This window comes from Durio zibethinus, chromosome 11 (assembly GCF_047325235.1).
Source record: "Durio zibethinus cultivar Kanyao isolate XHJ-2024 chromosome 11, ASM4732523v1, whole genome shotgun sequence".
Classification (NCBI taxonomy): domain Eukaryota; kingdom Viridiplantae; phylum Streptophyta; class Magnoliopsida; order Malvales; family Malvaceae; genus Durio; species Durio zibethinus.
In genome coordinates, this window is record NC_143172.1 from 18,476,743 (window position 1) to 18,503,490 (window position 26,748).

The window sequence follows — 26,748 nt, forward strand, 5'->3', positions numbered from 1 at the left end:
CGAACCGCTCCCTAGATCGGCTCGAACCGCTCTTCAGCCAGCTCAACCAAACCACACGCTGAGCCGAACCTTTTTCGATCCAACCGAACCGCCATTGACCGATCCCATTCAGGTAAAAAAAATTTTTTTTGATTTTTTTATATATATATATATTTTATTTTGAATATTTTTTATATTTATGCATGATAAATTTTTAAGTTTATTAGGATAAATATTTAATTGTTTTAATAAAAATAAAAATGAAAACAAGTAAGAAAATAATTTAAAATGCTTTAAATAATAATAATAATCTATAATAATAATAATAAAAAAATAAATTTTTATTATTTTCCCTGCCTAGAGGTTGGAGGGAATAAAACATATTCCTAAAAATAATTTCATCTAGATGTTGAAGAATTATTATATATATAAGAAATTTTTAATTAATTTTTAAAAATTATAAAAATCGAACTTACTTCGAAAATTTGCCTAGATGTTGTGGATTTTCAGAGATATTCGCGTTTTCTTTAAACCCTAAAATCAAACCCCAAACACCCCAAACCTTAAAATTAAAACTCCAAACCTTCAAACCTTAAAACGAAACCCCAAACCTCTAAACCCTAAAATGAAATCCTAAACCCTCTAAACCCTAAAATAAAAACCCCAAACCTCAAATTTTAAAACCAAAACTCTAAAATCCTCAAAACTCAAATCAAAACCCTAAAACCCGAATCTTCAAAATCTTGAAACCCTAACCTTTAAAACCTCTACTCAAGCCCTTACTTAAAACATTTTGAAAATCCTAAGGACACGTGTGAAAATCTCATTTGAAGTAATTTGTTCCTAAATGCCGCCTAGATGATGGGGTGTTTAGGAAACTTTATTTCATTAAGTTTTTTTACACGAATTCTTAATTCGCATTAATAATAAGATTAATAAATAAAAAGTATAATAGTAAATTGGGATCTTAAATATAAACAGTTGCATTTAAGCTCTGCCTAGATGTTGGAGAGTCGGGGTGATCTCATTATACTTAAGAAACCAACTTTTAAATTGCATTTCATTTTACATGACATTCATTAGCATACATACGTTAGCGTGTTATCATCGATAATTGTTTGCATTATTCTCTCTTTAATTTACTGTTTGATGATAAAATATTTTATAATAAAAAAAATAATACATTTTTAAAAAAAATTTGTGATATTATAAAAAAATAAAAATAACATTCCGAAAGAAATAATTCTTGGTACTCTGCCTAGATGATGGAGAGTCACTAACAATTATTTTCTATAAAGATTGTTATTTCATTTTAAGGATTATCGTGTTAAATCTTAAGCGAAAAGATTTATTTTAAATTCTGCCTAAATGTTGGAGAATTTTAAAATAATTCTTTAACTTTAAAATTTTCTCAATATTCCTAAATAAAGAGCTTTAGCAAAATTTTATTTTTCCAAATGAAGTGAATTAGTGTTAAATTTTAAATTGAAACCATTTTTATCCAACACCGAAAATAACATGTAATTAAATGGTACCAAGTTATGGGCGTTGTGGGGGTGCTAATCATTTCTCATATGTAACCGACTCCTGGATCCAACCTGATTTTTCGTATATCAAAATTATCTTTTTGATAAACTTTAAACTTGCTTTTATGGTTTTATTGAAAAGATAAACTTTTGGGTGGCCAATCACACCCTAACAAAGATTGGTGACGACTCCCCTTTTATTTATTTTGATTTTAAAACTCATTTACGTCTGACGGTCCCAAAACCGTTACAACAATGATCAAGTTTAGTCAAATTGTTAATGATTCAATTTTTTTTCCATTAAAATTGATAACATGATATTTTAGCTTTTTTGATGTGGTATTTTTGCTTAATTGATTATTGACTTTACTGATGTGTCAAGTCTACATGATCAAAATGATGAGGCATAAAAATTTTTTTTTCATATTAGCATGTTCTACATAACTTTTCTCAAATTGTATGATTCGTCCTTATACTTTGGTTAAATAGTAGGATTAGTTCTATTTTAATGTGTGTTCAAATTTAATCCCTATACATTATTTCATTATCAAATTTAAGATTTGACATAAAATAATTAAAATAAAACATAAAATACTTTTCAATACAAATTAGTCTAGTTGTAACAGAGTCAGTGCATACGTCAATACACAAGTTACACCAAACCTATCCTTAAAAACTATGTCCTGTTACAAAAAACAAAAAAAAAATTTAATTTTTTAAATTCCCTTCTTTTTTCGTCTCTCTCATCTATGTTTTTCTCTTGCTTCTTTCTACAAGTCTCATTCAACAAACTTATATTTTAACAAGATTTTTATAAACTAGTGATCGAAAAAATTAATGATTGTAGAAAATATTTATCCCAAAAACTCAAAAACTGCCTATACTTAGAAATCGACATCGACGCCACCATTTTGTGTCATCATTCAAAGCAAAACAGAGTATAATGCTCTAAAATTTCTAAACCTAAAACTTCTAAAAAAGAATTTTTCAACCAAAAAATTACTTCTATATTTTTATTATTTGTCTTTGTTTTTGCTGTGTTATTTTGTTGATTGCTCTTAAATTCTCAAAATTTCTCTAAATCAACCTTTAAAAAAAATGTTCATATTTTCCTTTTTTAAAAATTTTCTTTTTCATTTTTTTTATTTTGACTTCTTGACTTTCACCAACTATACAATTAAAATAAATAAACAAAATAAAGATTAATAAATAAAACATTTTTGGGCCTTTAAATTTGGGCTTAAAATTTAATTTCATAATTAAAACCCAATTGATTCAAAAACAATTTTAGAATCTAATGTCAAGATGAAATTTAAGACCCATTTAATATCAAAAAAATTTACGGACAAAATGGAATGTCTACAATGACTTTTATTATTGACTATGTATCTAGGTTTGTTGGTTTTATTGATTATAAGTTTCTTAATCTAATTTCTATATTTCTATCATTTTTTAAATTTTTATCTATTTTTTTAAATTTCAAAAATATTGGAAATAGAAAGTAATAAAAAATTAAAAATTAAAAATATCTATAAATAATAAAGAAAATATATAATTTAATTTATGTTGGGTTTATAATCTAATTTGAGATTAATCCAATTTATCAAATTAAGTCCAATTAATAATTCAAATATCCAAAAAAAATTATCTAAATATAAAAAAAATATCACAATCAAATTAATAATTTATTTTTTTATGTTATTTTAAGTTAAATCTTAAATTCAATAATTAATTAATATACATGGAACAAATTTATATACACATTAAAATAGAAAGATTAATCTCATCAGTTAATTAAAGTATAAGAACGAGCTACATAATTTGAGAAAAGTTGGTGTAAAAAAATGGTTATGTGTTAAAAAATTATCATCTCATCATTTTCAGCCACGGGGATTTACATGTTAACAAAGTCAATAATCACATAAATAAAAATGTTAAGTTACAAAAGTTAAAATATCACATCATCAATTTTAACAAAAAAAATATGAATAATTAACAATTTGATTAAATTCGATGATTAATTAAAATATAAAAATTCAATTTAAATATATTAAGATACAAGGACTAGTTCTACCATTTAATTAAGGTACGGTGATCTAGTGTACAATTTGAAAAATTTTCAACTGATCTTCACTCTAGAGCTCCTGGGAAAATATTCCTTTAAAGATGACGACAAACTTAAAATATTGTGAAAACAACAGTCTAACTTTTGAAATTACATTTAGTTTAAAAAAAAAAAAGAAAACAGAATTTGCAATATATAATTTATAGTGATGTAAATATCCGAAATATATTGTATACAATTAAGGAAAATAAAGGAAAGATAAGAAGTGAGGGGTGGTATTCTGTCCAAATCTTGTATGATATTGAGGCCTGAAAGTCACATTCAACTTTAAACAAAAGATGGAATTTTCAGCATTGTCGTCGTAGATGACATTATTCCCTGTTAGGCTTTAGGCTTACCGTATATACTGCCGGCAAATTGGATAAGAGAAAAGGATCCACCACCCCACCCCACCACTCCACTCTACCAACCTCGACTGAATTTTTTTTTTAATAATTTTATCAATTAAATGATATAAGAAAACTATACAGAATTTTAGACTTGAAATGAAATAACGGAGAACACCCAGTCATGAACATAAAAATTAAAAAAAAAAAAAAAAGAAAAAGAAACAAGGTGTCAAGTTAAAAAAAAAAAAAAAAACTTAATCCTGAAAATTAAAAAAATGGAAAATAGATAGTATGTTTTATTTTTTTTTAATTATATTTTATCTTTTATTCATGACAAAACCCAAAACATTAGAGAAATCAAGTAACCTACTATTTAGAGGTACCGGGTTTGAAACTCCAACGTGAGATGATATGGCTTTATAACAGTTTACGTGTTCGTGTGCCATTGCGACAAATATTAGTTGCCAGTTTCAATCCAAACGTGAGATGATGTGGTTTATAACAGTTTTAAGTGTTCGTGTGCCATGTGACTGCCACTAGCATTCTTCAAAGACATTAGGATGTGGGTTGAGAATATAATTAAAAAACATAAATAAATGAAAATTTGACAAGGCAAAAGGAAAAAATTATGGTATTTAGGATTTGAAAGGGGGATGTTTGATCGGTTTCTAATTTCCCAAAGATTTTAAAGACATGGGCATATCGCATGTGGCAGGTAATTACTGGTACTTTTGCATATAACATGGACACTCCATTTTATACTTTAGGATTGATAGATGCCCTCGAGCAGATTTAACAGGCGGTTTCTGTATCCATTAAGAAATCTAACTGTCACAATTTACTCACTTATTCAAGAAAGATCACCGGTTGGTGACAAATGTCAGTCAAACAGTGACTTTGAGAAATAAAAGATATATTATATATTTGGATCAATGTAACGTCAAATTTGCTTAATCACTATATTTATTGACAAAACATTGTAAATCACTTGAAAAATATAAAAGATAAACGCCACGTGTACAAAAGAGCAGACACAAAGTTCGAATTCGCAGCCAAATCTGCTTTTATCACCACCGGACAAAATAGTGTTGAGACTTTTCTTCCGTTGACAAATGGCTTTGGTCGTCTACAACCGGCAATTCAACAATATCTTTCTAGCAGCCACGAAGGAGGGGGAGAATTCACAGAAAGATATTCACAAGTCGTAACAGAAATCTTGTTTTCCGAGTGAATAAATTCCCGAAGATGAACAGATACTATATGTACAGAACAATAGGATGGGAAGGGACGTGATGGATGAAGTGTTTTAGCATATGTTATTATCTCAAAGGACTTTTCCCCTTAATTAATCATCAACAACGAAAAAGGAAGGTGAACCCAAATTAGTTATAGGCCTTAGAAGAAAGCAGAAATAAGAATAAAAAAAATGTAATTACAGAAAAGCTGAAATTTTCCTGGAGAATCCTATCTCCATGTATTATGATCCTATATCTAGGAAGACCTTAATTCTCTAACTTTTCAAAGCGTCAATATTGAGCCTTGAACTTATTACAAAGGCTTTCCTGTTCAACTGTTCGTATCTTCTATTACATAATTAAGAAGAACAGAAAAAGAAAAAGGAAAAGGATCCAATGCCCGGTTTGCAAGAGTGATAGCCTTCTTCTTTTCCTGCTTGAAAAAAAAAGAAATATATATATATATATATATATACATATATATATATATGATGTTATGATACAAGGCTGTATTAATTTGAAGAAGCTTGTGTATGGCTACCTCTATAGTTTCCTACCAGTTGAAGGAATAAGCATGATAACAAGGCCAGGGAAAACATCATCAGGGTCATGGATGTGAGGGTTGCGCTCAATGATAAAAGGGTCGCCGCACTTGTCGCTAATTGTGTGAAGGGTCTCCCCTTCTCCTACGACATAGATTTCATCACAGGGTCGGTTCAAGAGCTGGCTCCCTCTCACAGGTTCATCTGATACAGAATTTGCCCTAATGGAATCTACCAATATTAGGGCCAATAAGACTACGGCACAGTACCAGGAGGCTGCATCAACTAGCGCCGAAGATTTCTTCATGGTTTTGCTTGAGGAAGAAGAGGAAACCATGGGAAAGAGAGAAAAGAGAGATGGGGTTTCTGAATCTTGATGAAATTTGGGGGAATAATAAAGAGGAATAAAATTAGGAGAAATAAATTTAAAAAAAAAAAAAGAAAAAAAGAAAAGGTGATTTTTATACACTACTTATTTGGATTTTTTGCATTGGTAGGAAGTTGGGTTCAACGAAAGCAGAGGGAAATTTCAATCTTTAGGACCTTAGCTTAATATACTAGTAATATTTTAGTAATATTTTTTCCTAGTCAGCAAATTACCAAAAGGGACTTGATGTTAATGAGTGTAATATTTAATTCTAAATGTTGATCATTTATCTTACAACTTATAATGCTTTTCTTAGGAAGTCCATAACTCAGGAAGAAGCACCTTGAACTGCCCAAGTATATATTACGACAATGTGGTCAGCATCAATCGGTTTGAACCCAAGACCGACCAACAAAAATGTGTTGCAATTAATTTCTAAGCAACTTCCTAAAAGCTAATTAATTTGTAAATTAGTGGCCTTCTAGATTTTTTAGCTGGAAGGATTTATTGACCTTTGCCCATTATATATATTTTTTAAGTTGATTCAAATAAATTTATTTAGTTGATTTTAATAAATTTATAAAAAAAATTTTTTTACATCTTCTTAATAAATTTAAATCCAAACAACAAATATATATATTATTTTTTACTACTTAAGCCAATTTTCTGTTAGCTCGGGAAAAAGGGGTAGGAAAGTTGTCAATTGTTGGAAGTAATTTATTTCATTATTTCTTGTAATAAACATATTGATGTAATATTGTCCATAATATCTCAGTATGATGCAATAATTAATCCAAGCTACAAAATTTTTCCCAAGTTCTCTTTCTATAGTATATAAAATCCATGGCCATGAGAAAACTTTCTTTAATAATTTCATCTTTTGCTTAATTCAAAAAAAAATTTCATCTTTTGCTTTAACGAACACAGTCTACATAAGAGATTAGTTAGGTAAATGTAAAAAATAAAATTATTAAATAATTACCCATTTTCCTTCATATATTATTTCTACAAATTGTTAAAGGATTTTTTCTAAGGATATTAGTTAAGGTATAATTATCATTCCAATCATGATAATTAAAACATACATATCCTAGTCAACCAGCAATATGCATATTAGTATATATTAGTACATGTTTGATTTCGATTCAATTTTTTTTCAGATTTATTTTTTATCACACTTTTTAAATATATTTTTTCTAACTCAAGCTTTTTTAATTGTAATATCAATACTAAACTGACCCTTAATCTTTTTGCGTATTTATTTTCTTGGCTATTTTTTGCACTGATCATTTAAGGGAAATTATTAAGGAATTAAATCCAACAGTCCCCTTATAAAAAAATCCATTCGTCAAGGGCATTTAAGGGAATATATAATAAAAATTTATAACTTATATACCAGCACAAATACATTTCACTTATATATTTTTTATTATAATTAAATAATTATAAATTATAATAATAAAAAATTATAAATGATATACTATTTTCCACTTTTGTCAAAGGTATTGAGAAAATACAAAGATTGTGGTGCGCGTGGACGTGGCGATTTACGTGGACACCGTGGAGCAATTGTGGCCTCCCCACTTTCCTCCACCTTTGACAAAAAAATTGTAACCGTCAAAACCCACACTGACTATCTAACCTACCCCTAGAGTCTCCCAACTTAAGGGGCGGGTTACTGAATATATATATATATATATATATATATATATATATATATATATCTGGGTACTTTTAAATATTTTTTTGTTTTTTGTTTTTACATTTTATTTCTTTTAAATTTTTATAAATAAAATTATTTAATTATTTTTTTCATAAATTTTTGGATATTTATGTCCGATAAATTTAATAATTTATCAAAAATAAATTTTTAAAAAGTTATATTATTTTTTAAAAATTGATTTTCAAAAAGCTAAAGAAGGAAATTTAAAGATAATTATAAAAAATATTAGAAATTTTTATTAATTAGTGTAATAAAAAAATTATTAAAAACTTATAAATTTTAAAATTAATAAAAAATAAATTGATTTTACTATTTTGACTTTAGAGAAAATAAAATCTTATAAACTTAATTAAATATTTTATCTCTTGATGTTATGAAAAATAATAAAGGAACTATTAGGTTCGATCAATATTTAAAAGCTAAAACTCTTAAAAGTTGTAAAATTAATATTATTTAGTATTATATAATTTTGTCAAAAGTTAATATGTTATCTGAATAAACCCATCGTAATAAATAGATGAAAAAACTTTATAAAAAATTCAATTTAGTTAGAATTATTATAAAATTTAATAATTGATATCAAGAAAAAATATTTATTAACAAATAAATAATACGTTTTAAATTTATAAAAAAATTGTATTTATTATTTTACTTTTAGTTTAATTAAGACCTCATAAGATTTTATTCTTTCTTTAAAGTTAAAATAGTAAATTTAACTTTTTTATTATTTTAAATTTTATGATTTTTTAATAAAAATTTCTTTAATCACACTAATTAATAAAAATTTCTAATGAAATTCTCTTTTTATAATTTTTTTTAAAATTCTATTCTCTTCTCTATTTTTGGTAAGTTATATAATTTTTTTAAAATTTATTTTTGGTTTCAATAAGTTATAAAAGTTATCATATATAAATATTCGAAAACTTATGAGAAAAAATAATTAAAAATTTTCGCTTAAAAAAAAATAAAAAAAAATAAGGTGTGATAAAAAAAAGGGTACATATAGAATTTCCATATATATATTATATGACTTTTATTATTGTTCTACTTGTATCAATTGTTGGAGAAGTTTTGGGACCAAAACGGATTTCATACATTGGAGTTTTGTTGTCTTGGCGTGCAAAAAAGGGTCAAAAGTGACCATCCAACTATCCAAGATGACCTAATTGGTTATGTGAATGTTTTTAGGCTTGAAGTGGCTTGATCCTAAGAGGTTCCCCCTGTTCTTGCTCAAACTGTTGTGGATTTCAATTGAATCAAGGCATCTCCGTGTCAGCATGTGGTTAACTTATAACTCTCACCATTTTCAAACCAAAAGTCTACATGGCCTTGAAAAGCAAAGACAGCAACCAGTTATCCACTTCTATTTTATATAGTAAACTTATATGCCACGCCCGCAACTACACCTTTATAGAAAATATTTTCGTCCTAAATAGCTTAACTCTCATTGGGTTTGTAGCAGCTGCTTTGCGCCTACAACAGATAGCTTAACTATCTATAAAATAAAAATAAGTGAAAATAGCAGTGTATGAACATATATTAATTCTAATGGCTGTTCAAATCGTTTAATAAATTTAAAATGGATCTTCTTCCCAAATGAATAATTCAAACCTTTTTGTCTTATGGAAAACAAGTTTCACTGGAGGCCGTCCACGATTAGCCTTTTTCAAGAGTTTGGTTTGATTTTCCTCCTTGAATCTAGCATTTCATAATATTCATCCAGTGCACCTTTTCAAAAACTATTTTTTATGCATCTAAGTTATTAAAAAGTTAAATTTTAATAATTAAAATTAAAATTCTAAAATTTTATCAATTATTTACATAATTATTGACAAAAACTAATTTTTTTTGTTATTATCAAAAACCATTTAAGGCCCTATTAAAAATCAGGGTGGTTGTCGGTGATAATATTCAAGCCATCCAGACTAATAACGTCAATTAAACTTTTACACTTAAATTATGTATTTAAGGTCTGGTAAGTCATTTGGAAAAAAAAAAAAAAGGGGGCCTGACCGTGCAGGCAAGTTGAACTTGAAACAAAGGTAGAGTTTAACTTGGTAGGTTGAACAAATTAAACATTACATTTGAAATTTCATTTCTTCAAATAGGCTTACTTAAAACACAGTTTTTCTTAATCAATATTATATTTATTTTATTAGTTAGAGCTGATGGTACTTGATGATGATGTATACTTACCCTTTGTTTGAAAATTAAGCCAAATGGGTAGCGGGTCCAAAATAAAGTACGATGAACAAAGGCCGATCAAAGTAACTTGTGGTCAAAAAGAACTAATTGATCAATGAAAGAAAAAAAAATACTATATCCCAAAAACCATCTTTCTATAATTTATTAAGTCCGTCACATATTAAATTTTATATTTAAGAGATTTGAATGGGGGATTCCTTATTAATGTCAACAATTTATTGATAAAGTATTAAATTTTAAGTTTAACAATGAATATTCAATTTTTGATAACTTAACTATAAAAAATAAAAAGTCTGATCTTAAGGATTAAAAAAAAAATAAGAAGCTATATCATGATCTTAATTGCTATATCCCAATCATATGTAAAGTTATGGACAATCAACGATTCAACATAATAATCAAATTTCTCGTTCATGACATTCATCGTAAGTTTAGATTATTAATTTCCACTCCAAATGAATCAAATGAAACTATATATATGACCCCTCTATTTTTATTTTATGATAGTATGCTTTCCATCTTTTCTTTTCTTTTTCTACCTTGCTAGGCGCATGTATACTTAAGAAAATGCATAATTTCTCAATCCATCTAAAATTAAGAAAATGCATTTGGACCTTTGCTTATATAATTGACGCTTGGTTTCTTGTTAAAAGAGTATGGATCAAAACTTTGTTTTTAAATAATAAAAAAAAAAACAAGGATTTGGATGCATGAGCCCAAGAACACAAACCGGTATTGGTCAGCCCAACAAAACCCCTCATGTCCCAAAAATTCACTCCAAATTTCTGCAACAAGAGCCACTTACCACCACTCTTCATGAAACTCGCAAGACCCATTTCGCGCCGTTTCAGCTGCTCCTCAGCGCCTTTAAAACCAGAACGAGTAACCAAGAATCCACTCGCCATCAACGCCGCCAAAGAGCTTCACGCATATTTTGTCAGGAACCAACGCCACGACGATCCAACTTCAATATCTTCCGTGATCAAAGCTTACTCTCTTACTCCCTTTCATTTGCACAAAGCCTATCTCGTTTTCAATCAAATTAAACAACCCACATTGTTAAACTTTAATTACATGATCCGTGGTTTTTCCCAAAGTAAGCAACCCAACGAAGCTATTAAAATGTACTACAAAATGTACTATTCCCATGGTTTTTCTGGTGATATTATGACTTTTATTTTTGTTTTCAAGGCCTGTGCTCGAGTTTCAGACATTGAAGACGGTCAAAAGTTTCATGTTCATGCTGTGAAACTAGGGTTTGATTTCTCTTTATTTGTTGCAAATGCGCTGATTCATATGTATTCTTGTTGTGGTGATTTGGGTTTTGCAAGGAAAGTGTTTGATACAATGGTGGAAAGAGATTTAGTTTCTTGGAATTCTTTGATTTGTGGGTACAGTCAATGCAAAAAGTTTAAAGAATTATTGGGTTTGTTTAGGGCAATGCAAGAAGCTAATGTGAAGGCTGATGCTGTGACAATGTTGAAAGTTATTTTAGCTTGTTGTTATACAGATAACATGGATTTGGCAGATTCCATGGTTAAATATATTGAGGAAAATTGTATTCATATTGATGTTTATTTGGGGAACACTTTAATAGATATGTATGGCAGACGTGGTTTAGTTAATTTAGCGCGGGAAGTTTTTGATAGGATGCTTGAAAGAAATATAGTGTCTTGGAATGCATTGATCAAGGGGTATATAATAGTAGGTCAATTTATTGAAGCAAGGAAGGTTTTCGACAACATGAAGCAAAGGGATGTGATCTCTTGGACTTCTATGATTACGGGTTACTCTCAAGCTAACCAATTTACAGATGCATTGGAGCTTTTCCAAAATATGATGGCTGCTAAGGTTGTACCCGATGAGATTACAGTGGCTAGTGTACTTTCTGCTTGTGCCAATTTGGGTGCTCTTGATGTTGGACAAGCAGTTCATGACTATATCTGCAATCATGGTATAAGAGCCGATGTTTATGTTGGAAACTCTTTGATTGGTATGTATTGCAAGTGTGGTGTGGTTGAGAAGGCGTTGGAAGTGTTCCATGATATGAAAGGGAAAGACTCTGTTTCATGGTCTTCAGTCATCTCAGGACTTGCTGTTAATGGTTTTGCTGATTCTGCACTTGAATATTTCTCTCAGATGTTGAAAGAAGGTGTTCGGCCGACTTATGGGTGCTTTGTTGGGATTTTGCTTGCATGCACTCATGCTGGATTGGTAGATAAAGGATTGGAATATTTTGAAACTATGGAAAAAGTTCATGGACTAACCCCTGAAATGAAGCATTATGGCTGTGTTGTGGATCTTTTAAGTCGTTCTGGCTATTTAGAGAGGGCCTATCAGTTCATAAAAACAATGCCTATACAACCCGATGTGGTAGTGTGGAGGATATTATTAAGTGCATGTAAGCTTCATGGAAATGTGATATTAGCTGAGATTGTCACAAACAAGCTTCTCGAACTTGATCCTTCTAACAGTGGAAATTATGTTCTCTTGTCAAATGCTTATGCAAGCTCAGATAGATGGGATGCTGCTACAAAAATGAGAGAGTTGATGGAGAGGAACAATGTGCATAAGCCATCTGGTTGGAGCTCCATTGAAGTAAATAGATGACATCAAGTATTTCGGAGAGCTGCATTATTTGAAAGATCCTAGTAATGATGGACTTCATTTCCTCAGTGCATTGCCGTTATAGTGCAGTCGGATTGGTACAAGCATCAGTGCTGAAAAGTCTTAATGGACGTTAACCACCTAATATCACTTGAGCGGAATGCCCCAAGATGATCTTTTGGCTTATTGCGATGTTGATTCAAAAGTTAGCTGTGATGGATTTGCATCTCATCTTATTGAGCATAGTAATCTAGTTAAGCTTCTATATGCTATCCTCCTTTATTATACTGCGAAATTAATGCCAAACGAAAGAACACATTATTTCTTGAGAGTATATTAACAAAGCCATTTCGAGAAGCAACTAGACTGAGATTCAGAAATAATCATGGCACTGGCTCAACAGAAGAATTGACCATTTCACATCTTTTACGCTATATTATATGCAGATAATTCCCATTCTCTTTTGACTAAGGATGGATTACAGATTAAACATGACTTTAATGGCATTGCCACCAGCAGCACTGGTTTGAAAAGCATCTTCTATACCCTTTTGAGAGAATCCAAACCTATGAGTTATGAGGGGTTTCACATCAATCTTTCCGGTCCTCAAGAATTCAATGCAGAGTGGCCAGGTATTTCTGTACCGGAATATGCCAATTACATCAACCTCCCTGTCAACCAGCAAACTTAGTAACATTACTCCAATATAATATGAAACATGCGCAAAAAGAAATGAATGAAGAGAATCCAAATTTTTGCTTGATTCGTGTGTATTCTGATACTAGTATTAAAGCGGAGCTGCAGTAACTCATGGTGTTGGTTTTATCAAATTGTCAAAAGTTCAATTACCTCACAGCTGCCATAGTGAGCGGGATGGTCATTTCGCTCTGCGCCAATCCAATAAGGCAAACTTTTCCACCTGTTCCTGTGGCATTCAAAGCTGTAGACATGGTTTTGTTGAAACCAACACAATCAAAACTCACATCAATCTTTGAAGCCATAGCATTTTGTATCTTCGCCACTTCTTCACCCATATCCTGTAGAATCATCTGGTGAGCGTCTTGAATTCAACATCTAAAGCCTAAAAGTTACGGGGATGAAACAAACTTTAGGGTCAACTGATGAAGGAGATTAACCTGAATATTTGTTGAAACTTGAACAATCTCATCTGCACCCAGATTCTTTGCAATAGATAGACGGCAATCATCAACATCAACAATGACAATTCTGGGGCTTCCAAATGCACGAGCAGCCAATAAGGTAACAAGGCCTATGGGACCTGCTCCCATGATCAACACATTTGTTTCAGGACCTACTTCTGCCCGGCGACAGGCATGGACTCCAACACTGAGGGGTTCACACATTGCTCCCTCTTCCAGGCTCACATTTTCAGGTAGTTTAAAACATAGATTTGCAGGATGTACCACCTGATAGCACAGAACAAAAGGAGTGCATGTTTCCACTTGTCAAGCAAACGTCATATATCATAATAAGCTGGATAAATGCTGATCACCTTATTGGCAAGAGAGCCATTAGTTGGAGGAGATCCAAAGAACTTCATTTCTGGACAAAGATTGTAGCGGCCATCTCTGCAGAGATTGCATCTCTGGCAACTAATGCCAGGCTCCAATGCCACGCGATCTCCTACTGCCAAGGATTTCACTTCGCTTCCTACTTCTTCTATGATCCCAGCACACTCATGTCCAATAACCATTGGTTTTTTAACAATAAAATTTGCACACCTCATTGTCTGGTAACAAGCAGAGCACTTAGATGAGGGTCTTAGACTATAATCAGAATTCAGAGCAATTATATAAAATACAAAACATGATATGGCAGAGAGCAATTCACCTTGAAATGGTGAACGTCACTTCCGCAAATGCCAAGAGCTTTTATGCCCACTTTCACATCATGAGGACCTAAGACGACAGATAATTGCTCCACAACATAACTGAGTATTAATTCAATTGTCCATTCGATTGCTGATCAAGTATATGGTAATATAATCTAGTCCAATCATAGTTGATAAACTCAATTTGAAAAATGAAGTCTTGTTCAAAAGAGGAATAAAAATGATAAATGGGGGTAAGAGATATGATTAAGAAAAGACATGTCTGAAAATTTCAGTTAAAGTTTGTTATAATCACAATTTACTCATATTTTAACTCAAATATTTAGACATAAGACCTATAATCACAGCCACTAACATGGGTTATAGCCTTACAGGCAACCAAATCATCATGCTCAAATTTCAAGTTCACTGCTGTCTTGGGTCACTGGTCGATATGTCCTTTTCACATTCAATACTGGTTTCCAATTAAGTACCCTTTTCAATCAAGCGGTTGAATCATAAATTACTGACTGTAGCAATAAGATTGCAAAATTTCTTGTTCTGTTTCTATTATATATATATATATATACACATATATCATGGGGATGGCGTTGTCCACGCATGCATGTGTTTGTATGCAGTTTGATGATAAAAAAACACAGGTAAAAGTAAAGAAGATGTTACCGAGAGGAGGAAGATGGTAAGGTTGAATTTTGAGGGTTTTGATCCCAAGCAGCCAAGCTGCCATATTATTCTCCCCATCATCTTCGTCGACCTGAATTTCACCAACATGTGCCATCTCTGATTTATTTTTCTCCACTCTCTCTCTCTCTCTCAGTTGACACGCTCCAAACTACCTTATCCTTGAAACAGCCGCCATATCTTTTTTATCATTCGTCAGGGAATCTTATCTAACAAACTGCCTTTGTTAGGAGTTATTTTTTGATCTCAATGTAATCGAGTCGAGTCGAATTGATACAGTAAAAAATTTAAGTTTGAATTCGATTTTTAATTCAAGACTCGATACTCGATTCGAACTCGATCGAATTTTATTTTTTTAACTCAAACTCGATTCGTAATTGAAATCGAACTACTCGAACTCACTCAATTAAGCTCAATTAATATGTTAAAATAAGTTCGATTCTTATTTTTCACAAGAATTCGATTATTTGTGCTCGAGTTCGAATTCGAATTTAAGATATTTTATTAATTAAAAAAATAAAAAAAATTTAAATATAAAAGTTCGATTAGACTCGCGAGCTACTCGAGTTGAGTATAAGAATACTCGAACTCGACTCGATCGATAAGTCAAGCTATTCGAACTTGAATTCAACTCGATAATAATCAAATCGAATTTGAATTTGATTTGAATCGAACCTGAGTAACTTATGAGTACTAATGTATCATTTACACTCCTATCTCAATGATCTCTAATTAAGGTCTTTCCTCAATGTAGATACTTAATTCTTGATTTTCAATTTTTAAACTGCGATCCGTAAATTGCATAAATAGATCGGTTTGATGCTAAATAAATTTGGTATTTTAAAAAGTGATACTTTATGAACTTATAATTTTCTCATTTATTATTAAACATAACACTATTAGCCATATTTTCTTTTTATTTGCTGAATGATTTTTTTTCTTAATTCCTTGTTCTTCATTTTGAGAAAAAAAAAAAAAAAATATATATATATATATTTTGCTCTTTTTATCTTCAATCTAAGCTCCCCAAATTTTTTTTCTTGCAAATGTTATGGAGATTTACCAAGCATGGTGAAATGGTGAACTTTTACTCTTTCCTCTGTACTTGCTTAATCTTTTATAGCTACACTCTTCTTTTTATTATCTCCTTTGTGAATTTTGATTTGGTTTTACTATTACACATATCATGAATATTGATTTACTGATCAATATTCAATTTTTTAGGTTTTTAATACGTGTTTAATTTTAGAGTTCGCTAAAGAAAACATAATGAGTTTGGGTTTGATCAATATATATATTGGAGGGTAAATTTTTTTTAGATGGTTCAAAGGTTTTAACTAATTGGACTTTTCATGTGTTTTCTGGGTTAGTATATGTGATTTTTTACTACAAATCTAGGAAGAAATTAAGTTCAAAATTAGGGATTTGGGTTCAGGTAAAAAAAAAAAAGTTTTTATTACTCCAAAATTTTCAACACATCAAAAATGAAGAAATAGAAAAAGAAAAAAATCAAAGAAGGTTGAGGTAAGTGTAATTACCATGGCATTTACAGCCATCAAAAGCTTTTTTTTTTCTTCTAATGATAAATGATAAAATCTAAGTCATACTTTTTTTTTTAAATGATAAATGATAAAATCTGATTCAGACCATTTCTCAAAAAAATAAAAATAAAAAACTTGAAATTACAAAATTCACATTCATAATCAGTTTTAAAATAATAAAAAATCTCAAAAACTTGCCTTGGATAAAGAATGCATTTAAGACTTGGATATAAAGAATAAAAAAAAAAAAAAAGGAAAAAAGAAAGAGAAATAAAAAATTTGAAAACTATCTATCACCCTTTGATTTTTAAAGATACAAGATCTCCTTCTTCTTTTCTTCTTATAAAAACTATATCCTTTCTTGAAAAAAAAAATTGAAAACTTGAAATTACAAAATAATAAAAAACTCAGAAACTTGAAATGACAAAATTCACATTCATACTCATTTTGCAAATAATAAAAAATTGCAAAAAAAACTTACTTTTGCAAAAGACTTGGATAAGGGATTAAAAAAAAAAAAAGAAGAAAGAAGGAATAAAAAGCCTTTGCTTTGGAATGACTTTTATGTAAGTGCGTGCAAAATTAAAGATGAACACGATTTCTGGTTTTGGTGAGAAGAAACAGTCTAAAGCTTATTTGGAAATAAAAGTCACACAGTCTTGGAAAAAAATATAAATAAAATAAATTACAAAGTAATTAAGTATTACTTTATGTAATTGAGCCAAAAAAAAAATTATGTCCCACTGAATTTGAAGGTATTATAAAGTGATTAAGTTAAAATGTAAAGCAATATGTAACTTATAAAGAGCGAATAAGTTGAAATGTAAAGCAATATTGCTATAAGAAATCTGACATATAGTAATGTTAAAAAAGTATCAATAAAACTTCAAAATTTTTTAGTATAGTATCATAAACTCTATATCATTGATTAAAATATGTATTTCGATGAATTTTTAACCGTTAGTATATCTCTTATCAGTATAGACTTTTACTGATAGTTTTTAAGATGTAAAAATAGCCTACAAAGATATACTTATAGTTCAAGACCATTAGTAAATATATATTTATTAGTATAACATCTGTTGTGTATTAAACCATTATACTTTTTACCGACGGTTAACATTCATCTGTATAGATTTGTATGTTTTAATATTTCTTACTTATACTGATGGTTAATGTTTGTCAGTATAGCCTGAAATATTTCAATAGTAAAATGCATTGGTATAAATTTTAAGGCATTTTTTTTAATTATATTTTTAATTATTAATATTAATTTATTTACAATCATAATATGATATGATTTCAAATAGAGTAAAAATACAAAAAAAAAAGTAAAAGTATTTAATAACATTTGAAATAAAACAACAACCAAATTATTTTATAATCCACAAATTTAAAATAAGTCAAGAACTAACATCATTGTACCAAATCCAGAAAAAAAATCAATATCTATGATTGAATGTCTACAAACATGATGCTTGAGGTTTGCATCAAAGAATCCTCCTAGTGCTATTACTAATGACTGAACCTCAAATCCGCTATATATATTTTGAACAATATTTTGAAGATTATTCACATCAGATACATATTGATCTGCTGCAACTCTTGTTCTAATGCCAGAGCCACACAATTCATTTCTTGATTAGCTAGACTATTATTTAAGAAATTCTTGTAAAAGCGAAGCAAGCATTAAAATTTTATAAAGAATGATTTTTTTGTGATGGTTTTATCTGAAAGGCCTAAAGATAAGCTATTTACTAGATTAAGAAGAGAAGCTATTCCCCAGCTACATATTCCATAGTCTCATTTATCAAGAGGCCACCAATTCATAGTAGAATAGATGAAGTTTTCTTCTGTTTTTTTATTAAAGCTGTTCCATTAACAAAAATAGTACTGCTAATAACATTTTCAAGCCCTTATTTACATTTTGAGGTGAAAAAGATTGAGCCTAGATTCATTTAATACAGCAAAAAATATTAAAAAAAAAAAGGCATGCTTGATGACATAAAATTGAAATGCAAAAAATGAAAAATACCTTTGAGAAATGACAAGAGTTTTGATGCTTTAGCTTTGATTTAGCTCTAAAATAAAATGGGTGCTGATAGGTTTAAGTTTTCTAGAGTCGGTGAGAGATGAAAAAAGTTGGTGAGAGGTGGAGATTAAGTATATAGAGCCGGTGAGAGGTAGAGATTAAGTATGTAGAGTCGGTGAGAGGTGGAGGTAAAGAAAATGATTTAAATTCATTAGCTTGCCATTCTTTTTATTATTCAAGGCATTTTTTACTAGAAACGTCTTGAATAATCCCTTATAAAACATTTAATAAGGTTATCAAGGTGTTTATGACTAAAAATATCTTGAATAATCTATTAACAAAAACATCGAAGTAGCTTAGTCGGTTAAAACATATGATCATTAACCATAAGATTGTAGGTTCAATCCCTATTTAAGGTGTTTTTGATTAAAAAAACCTTTAATAATCCCTTAAAAAAGGAAATAATCAAACCTACGACCTTATGGTTAATAGCTATATGCTCTAACCGATTGAATTGCTTAAGTGTTTTTGTTAACAGATTATTCAAGGCATTTTTGGCCAAAAACGCATTGAATAATCCTATTCAATTTTTTGTAAGGGATTATTCAATGCATTTTTGACCAAAAACATCTTTAATAATCCCTTAAAAAATCTTTAAAACGCTAGAAGGAAAGATTAAATCTATGACCTTATGGTTATTCAAGGTGTTTCTGATCAAAAATATTTTGAATAATCTATTAACAAAAACATCGAAGTAGCTTAGTCGGTTAAAACATATGATTATTAATCATAAGGTCGTAGATTCAATCCCTATTTAAGATATTTTTGATCAAAAACACATTTAATAATTTCTTAAAAAAGGAAAGAATCAAACCTACAATCTTATGGTTAATAGCTATAAACTCTAATCGATTGAACTGCTATAGTATTTTTGTTAATAGATTATTCAATTTTTTTATAAGAGATTATTCAATACGTTTTTGATCAAAAATATCTTTAATAATCTTTTGAAAAACCCTCAAAATGCTAGAAGAAAAGATCAAATCTATGACCTTATGGTTAATAGTCGTATGCTCTAACCAACTGAGCTGCTCTAATATTTTTGTTAATGAATTATTCAATGCATTTTTGACAAAAAAATACCTTAAATAATTCTCTCAGAAAAATTGAAGGGGATTATTCAAGGCATTTTTGGTAAAAAAACACCTTAATAATCCTATTTAATTTTTTGTAAAAGATTATTCAAGACGTTTTTAACTAAAAATGCCTTCAATAATTCCTTAAAAAACCCTCAAAATCCTAAAGGAAAAGATCAAACCTACGACCTTATGATTAATAGTCGTATGTTATAACCAACTGAGCTGCTCCAGTATTTTTGTTAATGGATTATTCAAGGCATTTTTAGCCAAAATACCTTAAATAATCATATTTAATTTTTTGTAAGGGATTATTTAAGGTATTTTTAGCTAAAAATACCTTCAATAATCTCCTGTAAAAATTTTGAATAAATTATTGAAGGTATTTTTGGCCAAAAACGCTTTTAATAATCCTTCTCTAAAATTTTTTGAATGAATTATTGAAAGTGTTTTTTGCCAAAAACACCTTTAATAATCTTATTCAATTTTTTGTAAGCCAATAGTTTTTTTGAGCCTATATTAACGGTTACGTTAATAACCGTAAGTATATAATATACTTATACTAATGGATAGTCATATATCATTAGAAAAAATTTATTTATACCAACAGTTAAATAAAGTATCGGTATAAGTATGCTATATTCTGACGGTATTAAAAATCTGTCGATAAAAATTTTTTTTACAGATGAAATTTGACTATCAGTAAATAATCCATACAAAAATTTTTTGTATGGATTATTGAAGGCATTTTTGGCTAAAAATGCCTTCAATAATCTTTCTTCAAATTTTTTTGAATAGATTATTGAAGGTGTTTTTTGTCTAAAACGCCTTTAATAATCTCATTCAATTTTTTGCAAGCCAACAAATTTTTTTTTTTTTTTGTTTTGAGCCTATACCGACGGTTACATTAATAACCATTAGTATATAACATATTTATACTGATGGATAGTCAGATACTGTCATAAAAGTTTATTTATACCGACAATTAAATAATGTATTGGTATAAGTATGATATATTATGACGATAATAAAAATCATCAGTAAAAATCTCTTTTACTAATGAAATTTGACTGTCAGTATAACTAAACGTTAGGATATGAAAAATTTTTATAATGTATTTAACTTAACAAGAATTTGATATGAAATTATTGAAAGAATTATCTAAATATAACACAACATAATATCCTTGACATCATAAATTTGAAGTGTTTTATAAATTGGTAAACTTTAATTTACTTAAAAACATTTAGATTCTCTTTTCTTAATTAATGGCTGATTTATATACAAAGGAAGTAATTTTCATATCTCTAATATAAAATCCAGGCAGTCATGTTATTTATATAATTAAATGTGCCTTAGGTTCACAAAATTATAGATAATATATGTTGATATAATATTATAAGGTAATGTTTGATAAATAGGATGATGAATAGAATAGCATAATAATTAATTATAAGGAGAATTAATCATCTTCTTAGTATATGATGATTCAATCCTTCCAAAATTGAGAGAATTTTTTTAATCAATAGGATTAAACTTATATATACTATTATACCCTTAAAAATTATATCAATATTTTAAATTATATAAAATTTTGAAAAATGATAATTTTGATCAATAAATAAGTTATCATATCTTAATTTTTGCATACATCAAATACAAGATAAGATGATATTATTTAATTTAATAATAATCATAATATCTTATCTTATTTTATCATAATCTTTTGTACCAAACACATCTTAAAAATGATTAAATTAGATTAAATAATATCATTTAATCTTATCTTATGTTTAATGTATGTAATAATTAATTAAGAATATGATTGAATGATTTTTATTTTTCACTATTTTTGTTATGTGCAAATTAATAATATAATAAACTAATTTTTTTTATTAATCAAAATTATTATTCTTTAAAATAATAATAATAATAATAATTTAAGATTATAGTTTTTTATATAAATGTATTCAAAAATTTTTTAACTAAAAAGTAAATATTCTATAATAATGTTTATAGATAGTAGTTAATTTTATTCTTTTAAATTTATCTTTTAATAGAATAATAAATTGTTTTAGAAAATCAATTTATTTTCTAAATAAACTAAATATTTTTAAATTTAACTTTTATGAAAAATATTTTTTCACTATTTTTTCCTATTATTTTCTTTCTTTTTCATTTGCTTTCTTGTTTTTTGATAATTTAAATTTAAAATAAATTATATAATTGATATCTCAAATTATTTTTTAAAAATGGTTTCTCTAAAAAAATAGTTAAGTTTTCTTGAAAAAAAATTATTAGAAATATAATTTATCCATTGTCTTTATTTTTATTTTTTCTCTTCTTTTCTTTTGTTCTTCCTCTCGACAAGAAAAAGGAAAAAAATAAAAAAATAAAAAAAGAGAGAAGAAAAGACAAAAATGAGAAGACAAAAATGGAAAATGAAAAAAAGAAAAAAATTTTATTTAAATTTAATAATTAAAAAATATTTAATGTAAAATAGTTTTTATAGTTAAGAGTTAAATTTATTTTTTTAAAATGTAAATTGATTTTTCAAAAACTATTTTTTACGAAAACTATATTTTTTATTTATTCAAAAAAAAAAGAAAATAAGGAAAAAAAAAGAAAAATTAAAAAAAGAAAAAGAATAAATAGGAAAAAAAGGAAAAAATAAAATAAAAATAATTTAGATTAATCAACTAAATAATGACACTTATTAATTTATAAAATATTTAAGTTAAATTTTAAATGTAATTTTAAAAATAAAATAAATAATTTATAAATATTTAATATCTAATTTTATAAAATTAAAAATAATCCTCGTCTTTTGGATCAAATCATTGCATACTAAAAAATTGACTAATCTTTTTTATAATTTAATCATTCTTTTTACATATACCACGAATATAAAACGAGATGATAATCAAGGCACGAATTCATATTTGTATATATTTTCTGTAAACTAATGCTATTAATGAAAGTAAATATAATAATTTATGTATTTGTATTGTATAAAATATTAATAATTTATATATTTGTATAATATTTTATATAAAAATTATATATTATAATTTATGTTGATATAAAAATATAAAATATATTTTTAATTTTATTAAATTTATTTATATTTTTTATTAAAATTTTAAATTATATTATTTTTATATTTTTTATTCGAATTAATTTTATATTATTATGTTACGTTTTAGGCTATCAAACTTAAATGAAAGGATTAAGATAAGATAGAAAGGATAAAGATAAGATACTAAGATAGAAAGGATAAAGGTTAGATAGTAGCGTGTTTGGATTTACTGAATAACTGCCACAAAAAGAAGGGACCCGCTTTATAAAATAATGTCAGTCACAAACATTTTTTAAAGGGATACTTGCAGAAATACTAAACACTTTTAAGCCTATAAATCTAGTTCTTTCTGAACAAAGTCCAGTTTGTGACTTGTGAGTGTCCACAGAACGAAAGGAAGAAAATGGGTAAAGGAGGGAAATCTCATGAAGAAGAAGAAAACATGGCTGCTTGGCTAGTGGGTCTCAACACCCTCAAGATTCAACCATTCAAGCTCCCTCCTCTTGGTACGATATTCATGATCAGTATTAACCTTTTTTTTCATTCTGTGTTCTTTGTGTTTATTTCATTTTTAAATTTTATGAATTATGACTAAGTTTTCAGATAACCCTTTTGCTCATTTTCTTTCTTATTTATTGATTACTTCTCTTTGTGTTCTTGGTCAATATTTATTTTAAGGACCCCATGATGTCAAAGTTAGGATGAAAGCTGTTGGCATATGTGGAAGTGATGTTCACTTCCTGAAGGTGTATCCTTCTCTCACCTACTTCTTGCTCTTCTAATATGAATTAATCAAATATTATTCTTACTAAGACTTACCAGATTTTGATAGTTCTCTTGCTGAGACTCTAACAAATGAATCAAAGACAGAATTTTTGGTCTTATTACAAGTATTTGACTTGAGTAAATTTGCTTCCTTTTCTAAACAATAGTATTTAACAGTAATTATGATAACTGCTTTTCTGTCCCTTACCTTCATTTCTTTGCCAATCAAATGGATAATGATAAAAATGAATCAGGGTAAATGACGAAAATGAATTGCGCATCCTTTTTCTTATCTTTGCCGTTAGTTTATTTGTAATTTTTTTATGTCTTTTTAGACATTGAGATTGGCCGATTTTGTGGTGAAAGAACCAATGGTGATTGGGCATGAGTGTGCGGGAATCATAGAGGAGGTTGGCAGTGAAGTCAAGAATTTAGTGCCTGGAGACCGTGTGGCTTTGGAACCAGGGATCAGTTGCTGGCGATGTGATCTTTGCAAGGAAGGTCGATACAATCTATGCCCCGAAATGAAGTTTTTTGCCACTCCACCAGTTCATGGTTCTCTTGCCCATCAGGTTAACCTATAAGCTGCATTTCAGCATAGGTTCTAGTTTATTTATTGGTGCTTCATTTTGCTACTAAAAGTTTAACTTGTTTGTGCTTAACTGCTATACTGACTACCTGATGTTTATTAAGTAAATCATCATGTGTGAAACTAATAGTGCTGCATAGCCATTACAGCGACAATATTTTATTAGGGGTCCTTGATCCAAAAAGTCTCAAGTTTTATTTTAGAGGTTTATTAATGGGTAATTTTCGATTTTCAGATTCCTAAGGCTTCAAGGATACAATTGAAAATGTAAATTGGGATCCTTGTGTCTAAAATTGTTACCTTTACTAACTCATTTAGTTGTTTATATTATGGTCTCTGTTGAATGTAATGTTTCTTGTAGTTCTAAATGTCATTTTCTTATAAATAAAGTCATGCTTGATGTGGGACCTTACAACACTAACTCGCTAAGACTTTTCCTACATTGTAGAGTATAAGAATTATATTCTCGAAAGAAAAAAAGAAGCATTATGAAAAATATCTAACTATGTGATCATCTTCAAAGCTAGCATAAACATGGGAGATTTGTCCTACAGTCAAGTTGGTTTTAAAGGTTTGGCTAATGTTCATGCCTGATATCATGCTAGGGGACTAGATGAGAATGTAATGGCTTTCTTATTCAGAAGTAAACATTCATCAGCTGCATATTGTATGCATGTTGGTCATTTTCGTTTGCATTTTTACTAGAGAGATTGGAAATGAATTTGATGGAATCAAATCTTTTGGACTTTAAGATAATGTATAAGTTGATGTCCAATGTAGGTTGTGCATCCGGCATATTTGTGTTTCAAACTGCCAGACAATGTGAGCTTGGAAGAAGGGGCTATGTGTGAGCCCTTGAGTGTAGGGGTTCATGCCTGTCGCCGAGCTAATATTGGTCCAGAAACAAATGTGTTGGTTATGGGGGCAGGACCTATAGGGCTTGTTACAATGTTGGCAGCTCGGGCTTTTGGGGCGCCTAGAATTGTCATTGTAGATGTGAATGATAATCGACTATCTGTTGCCAAGGATCTTGGTGCTGATGAGGTTGTTAAAGTATCAACTAATATGCAGGTTCATAACATCTTTGAAGTTCCTTTTTCTTTGGCCTAGCAAAAATGCCTAGAAATTCTTTTCAATTCAATTACTTTTGAATCAGCATTATTTAAAATGTCATGTTTTTATTCAAATTTATTTTAAGGTTTGTCAAATATATAACGTCATGAGGATCTTTTACTCCATTATCTGACTTTTAGATAGTTTTATGATCTAATTATGTTCTAATTCCATTATATTACAGGACATACCTGAAGAAGTTGAAAGAATATGTAAAGCAATGGGAGCAGGAGTGGATGTAAGCTTTGATTGTGCGGGCTTAAACAAAACGATGTCAACTGCACTGACTGCTACTAGTGCTGGTGGCAAGGTTTGCCTTGTGGGAATGGGCCATACGGAGATGACTGTCCCACTCACTCCAGCTGCTACAAGGTACTTATTTTAGTGATTTATTCAACTAATGGTGGTTAAGCATTATGTGTGGTTTAGTTGTGATTGATTGTTGGAAATTAGACATGGTAAATTGTTGGAAGCTAATACTTACAAATGAAAATTGCATGTGTTACAATGATTTGTGGAGAGAATTGGGGGTAGATATTAAAGGTATGATTTCTGGAGTCTTTTAACTATTTTGCTCCTTCACCGCAAATTGGATGATGGTTGAAATGCAGGGAGGTTGATGTTATTGGAATCTTCCGATATAAGAACACATGGCCTTTGTGCCTTGAGTTTCTAAGAAGTGGCAAGATTGATGTGAAGCCTCTAATAACCCACAGGTTTGGGTTTTCTCAGAAAGAGGTAGAAGAAGCTTTTGAAACCAGTGCTCGTGGTGGCAATGCCATTAAGGTCATGTTTAATCTGTGACTTCATCGAGATAAACGATACTTTTATGTGAACATTTAAGATAGGTTGAGTGAAGAAAGACTTTATTCTAATAAAATAGTATCGTATGGAAAGTGGAAACTAACTACACAATGGGCTTCTTTAAATACTTTGCCGTATATGTAATAAATTTAATGTTTTCGCAGATTTTTCGTGAGACATTTCTGAGCTACTTAGTTTGGCATCTGGTGAACAACGGATGATCATGATAATACTTTTGTTTTGTTTTGTTACACGGCTATATGATTCATTATTAATTTTGTTACTCATTTTCTACTTTCAAAAGTACAGTTCAAAAGATTTATCTTTTGATATGAAAGCACAAGACATCCACCATAAAGACACAAAACAGAGATTTGCTTCTTCCATTTGTTTAGTGGTATGAATTTGCTCAGACTACATAAGAAAACCATCAGCCAGTATAATTCATATAATTCATTCCAAAAGCAGAGAACATACTGAAAAAAAGGGAAAAAAACGGCACAGTAAACAGGGAAAGC

At 29.0% G+C, this 26,748-nt stretch overlaps 3 protein-coding genes and 1 pseudogene across 7 annotated transcripts; 2 read left to right on the forward strand and 2 right to left on the reverse strand.

Moving 5' to 3' along the window:
• Positions 1 to 4,851: 4,851 nt before the first annotated feature.
• LOC149516168 (uncharacterized) lies at positions 4,852 to 6,235 on the reverse strand. 2 transcript variants are annotated; one of them, XM_089768799.1, is made up of 2 exons: positions 5,752 to 6,235; positions 4,852 to 5,627 (listed from the first exon to the last, which is right to left on the reverse strand). In XM_089768799.1, exons 1-2 carry the CDS (start codon positions 6,071 to 6,073, stop codon positions 5,554 to 5,556), a joined length of 396 nt encoding a protein of 131 aa, XP_089624925.1. In that variant the 5' UTR covers positions 6,074 to 6,235; the 3' UTR covers positions 4,852 to 5,553. The 2 variants fall into 2 exon arrangements, with proteins under 2 accessions (XP_089624925.1, XP_089624926.1); XM_089768800.1 differs by having other exon boundaries at positions 4,852 to 6,227.
• Positions 6,236 to 10,604: 4,369 nt separating this feature from the next.
• On the forward strand, positions 10,605 to 12,903 carry LOC111290406 (pentatricopeptide repeat-containing protein At2g29760, chloroplastic pseudogene; annotated as a pseudogene).
• Positions 12,904 to 12,933: 30 nt separating this feature from the next.
• LOC111290407 (L-idonate 5-dehydrogenase-like) lies at positions 12,934 to 15,344 on the reverse strand. 3 transcript variants are annotated; one of them, XM_022881698.2, is made up of 6 exons: positions 15,154 to 15,344; positions 14,490 to 14,557; positions 14,152 to 14,388; positions 13,775 to 14,065; positions 13,488 to 13,675; positions 12,934 to 13,309 (listed from the first exon to the last, which is right to left on the reverse strand). In XM_022881698.2, exons 1-6 carry the CDS (start codon positions 15,266 to 15,268, stop codon positions 13,117 to 13,119), a joined length of 1,092 nt encoding a protein of 363 aa, XP_022737433.1. In that variant the 5' UTR covers positions 15,269 to 15,344; the 3' UTR covers positions 12,934 to 13,116. The 3 variants fall into 3 exon arrangements, with proteins under 3 accessions (XP_022737433.1, XP_022737432.1, XP_022737434.2); XM_022881697.2 differs by having other exon boundaries at positions 12,987 to 13,309; positions 14,490 to 14,620; positions 15,154 to 15,338; XM_022881699.2 differs by having other exon boundaries at positions 12,987 to 13,309; positions 14,490 to 14,576; positions 15,154 to 15,270.
• Positions 15,345 to 23,253: 7,909 nt separating this feature from the next.
• LOC111291228 (GroES-like zinc-binding alcohol dehydrogenase family protein) lies at positions 23,254 to 26,393 on the forward strand. 2 transcript variants are annotated; one of them, XM_022882864.2, is made up of 6 exons: positions 23,254 to 23,465; positions 23,638 to 23,705; positions 24,060 to 24,296; positions 25,094 to 25,384; positions 25,611 to 25,798; positions 26,038 to 26,393. In XM_022882864.2, exons 1-6 carry the CDS (start codon positions 23,363 to 23,365, stop codon positions 26,228 to 26,230), a joined length of 1,080 nt encoding a protein of 359 aa, XP_022738599.1. In that variant the 5' UTR covers positions 23,254 to 23,362; the 3' UTR covers positions 26,231 to 26,393. The 2 variants fall into 2 exon arrangements, with proteins under 2 accessions (XP_022738599.1, XP_089624283.1); XM_089768157.1 differs by lacking the exon at positions 23,638 to 23,705.
• The last annotated feature ends 355 nt before the right edge of the window (positions 26,394 to 26,748 follow it).

What these genes read in the sequence shown, in the direction of transcription:
- LOC149516168 (XM_089768799.1), bottom strand. Translation starts at nt 6,073, where the DNA reads ATGGTTTCCTCTTCTTCCTCAAGCAAAACCATGAAGAAATCTTCGGCG. An exon ending in CATGCTTATTCCTTCAACTG is followed by an intron (nt 5,628 to 5,751) that starts GTAGGAAACTAT and finishes TTTTTCAAGCAG; the next exon opens with GAAAAGAAGAAGGCTATCAC.
- LOC111290407 (XM_022881697.2), bottom strand. Translation starts at nt 15,268, where the DNA reads ATGGCACATGTTGGTGAAATTCAGGTCGACGAAGATGATGGGGAGAAT. An exon ending in TTACCATCTTCCTCCTCTCG is followed by an intron (nt 14,621 to 15,153) that starts GTAACATCTTCT and finishes ATACTTGATCAG; the next exon opens with CAATCGAATGGACAATTGAA. An exon ending in GTGACGTTCACCATTTCAAG is followed by an intron (nt 14,389 to 14,489) that starts GTGAATTGCTCT and finishes GCTTGTTACCAG; the next exon opens with ACAATGAGGTGTGCAAATTT.
- LOC111291228 (XM_022882864.2), top strand. Translation starts at nt 23,363, where the DNA reads ATGGGTAAAGGAGGGAAATCTCATGAAGAAGAAGAAAACATGGCTGCT. An exon ending in AAGTATCAACTAATATGCAG is followed by an intron (nt 25,385 to 25,610) that starts GTTCATAACATC and finishes ATTATATTACAG; the next exon opens with GACATACCTGAAGAAGTTGA. An exon ending in CTCACTCCAGCTGCTACAAG is followed by an intron (nt 25,799 to 26,037) that starts GTACTTATTTTA and finishes GTTGAAATGCAG; the next exon opens with GGAGGTTGATGTTATTGGAA.